The sequence below is a fragment of the Sinocyclocheilus anshuiensis genome, unplaced genomic scaffold (genome assembly GCF_001515605.1).
Source record: "Sinocyclocheilus anshuiensis isolate Anshui unplaced genomic scaffold, SAMN03320099.WGS_v1.1 scaffold324, whole genome shotgun sequence".
In the NCBI taxonomy this organism is placed as follows: Eukaryota; Metazoa; Chordata; class Actinopteri; order Cypriniformes; family Cyprinidae; genus Sinocyclocheilus; species Sinocyclocheilus anshuiensis.
In genome coordinates, this window is record NW_015554081.1 from 168,137 (window position 1) to 175,901 (window position 7,765).

The 7,765-nt window shown below is 36.4% G+C and overlaps 1 protein-coding gene across 1 annotated transcript in view; it reads right to left on the bottom strand.

Annotated features, from left to right (window-relative positions):
* Positions 1–7,765, bottom strand: part of LOC107669037 (transcriptional enhancer factor TEF-3-like) — a 33,922-nt gene that overhangs the window by 9,542 nt on the left and 16,615 nt on the right. The window contains exons 3-6 of the mRNA XM_016461137.1: positions 7,398–7,462; positions 4,022–4,084; positions 366–500; positions 217–260 (exon numbers count right to left, since the gene is read on the bottom strand). Coding sequence (XP_016316623.1) covers positions 217–260; positions 366–500; positions 4,022–4,084; positions 7,398–7,462 — 307 coding nt within the window. The remainder of the gene's footprint in view (positions 1–216; positions 261–365; positions 501–4,021; positions 4,085–7,397; positions 7,463–7,765) is intronic.

Genomic DNA, 7,765 nt, shown 5'->3' on the forward strand with positions numbered 1-7,765 from the left:
ACAACAGCTTCGAACGCGGCTCAGCCAATCAGAATCAAGGACCGGAACTCTCCGTTTTATAATTGACATTTGTTAAGTTCGGTTTGGCTTCTCTGAAACCTCTGTGTCCTCTGTGACCGCACGTCATACTTTAAACTGAGTCAGATGTGCAAACCCTTGTAAAATGATCAGGCCTAATCACTAAGATGCTAAAACTCACACAAAACATGAACTTACTCTTCAGGACCTGTGGTTTGTCCTGCGAGAGCTCCGTGCCAAAACTACAAAAACAAAGGCATGAAATGACGATTATCCTTCTTTCCAGAGCTAAGACGTTCAGCTGAAAGGCCTATCATCAGTGATGTTAAGTGTTCAGGCGCGCTCACCCCAGCAGCGGTCGGGTAGGCCGGCCGCGAGAGGCCCTGCAGAGCCATCTTGTTCTGAAAGGCCGTGGCTGAGATGATCTGAGCCGACGACATGGTGGACATACTCTGCATGGCTTTGTCTTTGGCCACCTGGTCCTATCAGAAGACAAGAACATCAGGAACATCATAAATGTACACCCCATTCAACTGTAGGTTGAGTTGTTTTTATTAATAACAATATTTTTGTCTAGGTACTGAAAATCTCATATTGATCAACCAAAAATGAGATGCTACAGGGGAAAAAACTTCCTAGACAATACATTTTCTTCTGTGGTAAAAGATTTTATGTCTTTGATTTGATCTGCTGATTTCATTTGCACCAGCAAGATTCTAATTATTTAAATTCATATTCAATAAGCTTTACTGGCATGATAAAATGAAGCTTTACATACACTGAATATACATATTTTCACATATACATGCATTGAAAATAAAATAAAATGTATCACCATTAAAAAAAAGCTTGAACTAAATCTTTAAAAAATGCAAAATACTACTTTTGCACAGTAACCGGAATCAGTGAAATGCTCCGTTTTGAACTTGTTCGTCTGAGTGAACTGGTTCAGTGAACTGGTAATTTAAAAAAAAACAAAAAAATTTAAATAAAATAAAGCCCAACCGAAATAAAATTCTAATTAAATTAAAAATAATTAAAAAAATAAACAAAATAAAATATAACATTCAAGAATTAAAATTTTATTAAAAATAATACTAAATAAAATTAATTAAAATGCGTAAGTTTGATTCATTTCCACAAATAATTTCAAACAGCCTATTTCCATGCATGAATCCATTCAAAAACTCTGATTCAATTATTCATTTGTAAATTATGTTGTCTCTAATTGTAAATCACACCTTTTTAGTTCAAATACAAAAAAATATATAGTTTTGTAGTTTATTTTCTTAGATTATATGGCCCAGTTAGTTTATTGTAATTATAATTAACTTAATTTAAGAACAAGAAGAAGTCGTCGATGGGAAATTCTCCATATGAATAGCTAATGTGTGTGTGTGTGTGTGTGTGTGTGTGTGAGAGTGTCTGTGTGTGAGTGTCTGTGTGAGAGTGTCTGTGTGAGAGTGTCTGTGTGCGCTATATAAATAAAGGTGACTTGACTTGACTTGACTTGTGTGTGTGTGTTGCTGTGGGAAGGCTGAAGGTGGTTTATGGCTCTGGCAGCGTCTGAGTGGTGTTGACAGGTCGACTCCTTCTCCTAGAGGTCAAATGAAGAACTGGGAGCTCCGACATTATGAAACAGGAGACCTCGCTTGGAAAAACACTGCATGTGGAGCCACAGCTCCCCTTTACCTGCTGCTCCAAACCATGTTTACTGAGACTGGGATGAGCTGAAAATCAACTACAGTCTGAGAACTACAAACGCCTGGGATCTGCTGGATGTGAATGGGAGATGCCCAGAATCAAGTAGAAGTCAAATCCATCATGCAACCAATGCATTTGCAAATTGCATTCAATGTTGAGGAAGTTAATAGCTACTCATAACTGAAAGTAATTCAACTACTCTAAAGCTAGTTTTTTTTTAAGAGTTAACTTCACTGTAAGCGACTAAGAAAAAGTAGCTAAATACAATGAGTAAACTATAACTATTTTAAGCATTTTTAACAGCACTTTATCAGATAAATGTACACTAAATACAACGAACAGAACTAGAAAGCACTATGTAGCCTGGGAAAAAACACAATGAGGAACATTGTTTAAGTCAAATCTGTGACCTTACTGCACAGAGAATCAATGAACTGATGAATCCTTTTTCAATGGTTCATTTAGATCAACTGTCCAAACAAACTGATTCACTAAAAGGAGTCGGTTTTTGATTCCGAATGTTTCATATGAGAAAGAGGGGGCGTTTTAGCTGAGCACATTTAAGTATTACCTCAGTTTGAAAAATAAGCATATCTATTAAAAATAAATATATCTGAATATGGTATATATTTAAAAGAAGTGCAAAATGCAGCAGAGTTCAGTGCGATGACTGGAATCAGTGAATTGTTTCCTTTTGAACTTGTTCGTAAGAATGAACCGACTCACTAAAATTAATCAGTCTTTCTGATTCATCAAGAGAAAATCAGGACATTTTAGCAAAGTATAGCTTTATTATTGCCTCAGTTAGAAAAAAAAAGTACATCTCTTAAAAATAAATACATCTAAATACAATAATTGTGACCCTGGAGCACAAAACCAGTGTTAAGTCGCTGGGGTATATTTGTAGCAATAGCAAACAATACATTGTATGGGTCAAAATTATTGATTTTTATTTTATGCCAAAAATCATTAGGATATTAAGTAAAGGTCATGTTCCATAAAGATATGTCCTACCGTAAATATATCAAAACGTAATTTCTGATTAGTGATATGCATTGCTAAGAACTTCATTTGGACAACTTTAAAGGTGATTTTCTCAATATTTTGATTTTTTTGCACCCTCAGATTCCAGATTTTCAAATAATCTCAATCTCAGTCAAATATTGTCTTATCCTAACAAACCATACATTAATGGAAAGCTTATTTATTCAGCTTTCAGATGACCATTATGACTGGTTTTGTGGTCCAGGGTCACAAATATACTTTAAACTAAATGTATTGCTATAAAAAATGGAAAATGCAACTTCTGCGTAGTGACTGGAATCAGCGAACTTGTTTCACAAAAATTAATATAATAAAAATTAAAAGCTTCATATGAGAAAAACAGAACATTTCAGCTTAGTGCATTACTGCCTAAGTTTGGGAAGTACATATATTAAAAACATATCTAAATATAATTAACAATATATTTATACTTAATATATTATTTAAAAAAAAAAACAATTATATTTATCTCTATAAAAAACTGCAAAAACTGCAACATGCACACTATACACAGTGACTGGAATCAGTTCATTGGAATCAATGAACCGATTCACTAAAATGAATCTTCCTTTTTAATGCTTCATATGGAAACATTTTAGAAGAGCGTGATTATTCAGTTTACTCATCTACTTTTAGTTACTTAGTCCTCAACTCAAATATATTTTGCTATAACTTCAGCGAATTTACAGCAAAGTTGCATCACGCGAGCGCACATGGAGAGGTCACAGTCGTCCGCGACTAGCCCAAGCAACTGCTGTGTCCTTGAAGCATGACTAGCCCATGCATTCTTCAGCCCCGATCTGGCAAATGCTGCAGGCTGAAATATGGGCATGTGTGTGTCCGTCACAGTTCTCAGTTACAGAAACGTATTTAAAAGGGCTGTCAGTGTTAGCCGTGTGACCAGTAGCCTACCACACTCAGACAGCTGGGCCAAGAAGGCCGACGGCCAACGGGTGAACTATGCCATATGATGAAAGACAAGAGCATGCAAGTCTGCTAAGCCCTTATACAGCCAGAGGTCACACGTTTTCTGAAAATTAGCGACGTGCTTAAACTGATTTATAGTGTAGTGTGTGATATTGCTAGCAATTATATTTATATCTGAATCATGCCTAGGCTATATTCACTCGGACATTAATGCAATTGTCCAGAATCTGAGCCTCTCTTTGCATCATTAACAAACACTTTGGCTGTAAAGCGATAATGGTGCTAATTTGCAAGCAGGTGATCAGCATTAGCAGAGTTCATTAGCTACCTTGAGTTTCACCTGGATTTCCCGAGCTGTCCGTCGTGCCAACACCTGAATGTGACTGGAGACCTGCGGAAAACACACAAGATTTGAGCCCAGCTGATCTTATCGTTTAAAATTAATAATCATTTATTTCTTTAAGGAGTAGTTCACCCAAAAAATAAATTTTGGCGAAAATTTACTCACCCTCAGGCCATCCAAGACGTAGATGAGTTTGTTTCTTCACCAGATTTGGAGAAATGTAGCATTACATCACGTGCTCACCAATGGATGTGAATGGGTGCCGTCAGAATGAGAGTCCAAACAACTGATAAAAACATCACAATAATCCACAAGTAATCCACACCACTCCAGTCCATCAATTAACATCTTGTGAAGAGAAAAACTGTGTGTCTGTAAGAAACAAATCCACTATTAAGGCGATTTAACTTTAAACCGTCGCTTCTGGACAAAATATGGGTCCATAATCCATAACAATGCTTCCTCCAGTGGAAAAGTCCATCTTCTGCTGGGACAGCAGAAATCCACCAGCATATGTGTTCACATCGGTTTTGGACTGTTTTGGATTGTTTTTGGCTTGTAAACGGTGCTTGATCTGTGCAGATTTCTCACCTGATTCAGACGAGATGACTTTTTCACTGGAGAAAGCAATATTATGGATCATGAACTCATATTTAGCCGGAAGCAACCATTTGAAGTTAAAAACGCCTTAATGATGGATTTGTTTCTTACAGACACACGGTTTTTCACTTCACAAGATGTTAACTGATGGACTGGATTGGTGTGGATCACTTGTGGATTATTGTGATGTTTTTATCAGCTGTTTGGACTCTCATTCTGACGGCACCCATTCATATCCATTGGTGAGCAAGTGATGTAATGCTACATTTCTCCAAATCTGATGAAGAAACAAACACATCTTCATCTTGGATGTCCTGAGGGTGAGTGCATTTTCAGCAAATTTTCATTTTCAGGTGAACTATTCCAGTTGCTGGTCCCCATTGGCTATAGTATGGAGCAAAAAAATACTATGGGAGTCAATGGGAACCAGAATCTGTTTGGATACCAACATTCTTCAAAATGTTCAACAGAAGAAAGAATTTGGAACAACTTAAATAAATGTCTTGGTTTCTTAAAAGAAGCCCAACTTAAAACAAACAACTTTGCTCTGTCATTTTTAACCAAGGTTGTGCGAGACAAACACAGATTATAAATTCGTACAGAATTGAAATCTCAAATTTTACCTAACCAGCAATTGCTTTGACCTTCATTTGTTCACTTATTAGTTGCGATTCTAGTTTCCCTTCTTGTATTTAGTTATTATTTTGCCTCTTGGGCCCCCAGCTCACCTCGACTCTACTTAAGACTCAGTGTGAATGGGTGCCGTCAGAATGAGAGTCCAAACAACTGATAAAAACATCACAATAATCCACAAGTAATCCACACCACTCCAGTCCATCAATTAACATCTTGTGAAGAGAAAAACTGTGTGTCTGTAAGAAACAAATCCACTATTAAGGCGATTTAACTTTAAACCGTCGCTTCTGGACAAAATATGGGTCCATAATCCATAACAATGCTTCCTCCAGTGGAAAAGTCCATCTTCTGCTGGGACAGCAGAAATCCACCAGCATATGTGTTCACATCGGTTTTGGACTGTTTTGGATTGTTTTTGGCTTGTAAACGGTGCTTGATCTGTGCAGATTTCTCACCTGATTCAGACGAGATGACTTTTTCACTGGAGAAAGCAATATTATGGATCATGAACTCATATTTAGCCGGAAGCAACCATTTGAAGTTAAAAACGCCTTAATGATGGATTTGTTTCTTACAGACACACGGTTTTTCACTTCACAAGATGTTAACTGATGGACTGGATTGGTGTGGATTACTTGTGGATTATTGTGATGTTTTTATCAGCTGTTTGGACTCTCATTCTGACGGCACCCATTCATATCCATTGGTGAGCAAGTGATGTAATGCTACATTTCTCCAAATCTGATGAAGAAACAAACACATCTACATCTTGGATGTCCTGAGGGTGAGTGCATTTTCAGCAAATTTTCATTTTCAGGTGAACTATTCCAGTTGCTGGTCCCCATTGGCTATAGTATGGAGCAAAAAAATACTATGGGAGTCAATGGGAACCAGAATCTGTTTGGATACCAACATTCTTCAAAATGTTCAACAGAAGAAAGAATTTGGAACAACTTAAATAAATGTCTTGGTTTCTTAAAAGAAGCCCAACTTAAAACAAACAACTTTGCTCTGTCATTTTTAACCAAGGTTGTGCGAGACAAACACAGATTATAAATTCGTACAGAATTGAAATCTCAAATTTTACCTAACCAGCAATTGCTTTGACCTTCATTTGTTCACTTATTAGTTGCGATTCTAGTTTCCCTTCTTGTATTTAGTTATTATTTTGCCTCTTGGGCCCCCAGCTCACCTCGACTCTACTTAAGACTCAGTATGTGACAAGGCCAGAGTGACATCATGCGATATCGAATGCCGGCGGGAACGCTATCAGATTCCAAATCCCCACCCCAGCAGTGTGTGATGTGCCCCGAATCGTAACGGGGCGACCGGGAGGGAGCAGTTGTTTGTGGGTCTAATGAGCAAGACTGAGAGAGGTGCTGAAGACACACACCGATATCCGATCCGCGCGCGATAAATCACACTGCTGAAGTGCGTTTCAGCAGGGAGGCCCCCAGGGGCCAAACATTTACACTCAGTGAAAGTCTGTTTGGGAGTTTAACAGGACAAGTCCCAGTCTGACATTTGCTGTACTTCCTGTTGCTGTTAATGTGTGACACAGAGGTCAAATAAAAGTAATTTAATCTACTTAGTTAAACTGCAGCTGCTATTTTAGAGTTGCCATCAAAGATTTGTATACAAATGCAAATGTAATTTCCTAATCATAATTTTTGTCTAAAAAAAAACAAGATAAATTCACTTGAAAAACAAGATGCAATTTAAATTTTTTTAACGTACATTTTTATTTAAAGTGACTTACAGTGCACATTACATTTTTATTTGTTTTATCAGTGAATCAAACCTATGATCTTGATGTTGAAAGTGCAATTCAGAGAATATTTTTAAAATATATATTGACTTAAGATTTATTTTCTCTGTTTTTCTTGTTTTAAACACAAGGTTTATGCTTAAAACAAAAAAAGATCAATACTTTTCTGATGGAATATGAAAAATAAATCAGGATATATTCTCTGACAACAAGTAATGTCTTACACAATTTTGCTTATCAACTAAATTTAGATTTTTTTTTGTTTAGATTTAGTTTTAGATTTTTTTACAGGAAAAAATATGTACTTAATGTACTTTATTATCCAAATATTCTAGAATTTGAATCAGATTTCTCTACCTGTTTCCTGGTCCGTGTCTTTCCCGTTCGAAGCTTGATATATCGCGCAATCAGCTCATTCCGTCCTGAACAAAGAAACAGAGAAAGTTTACAGTCAGTGTGGAATTTTACTTGTGTAACTGATGTACTTCCAACAGAAACTGGATATTTTATAGAGGACAAAACTGTACTGGACTTGGTTTAATATTGATTAAATTATTATTGATTAATATTGAAAAGTGACAGAATAGATGGATTGAGCCAGTTGCTTTCTGATAAGAAGACATGAAGACATTTTTCTTTACAATAACCAAGAAAGTGCAAGTAAAATACATTTTAAAAATTGTATGTGTGTGTGTGTGTGTGTGTGTGTGTGTGTATATATATAT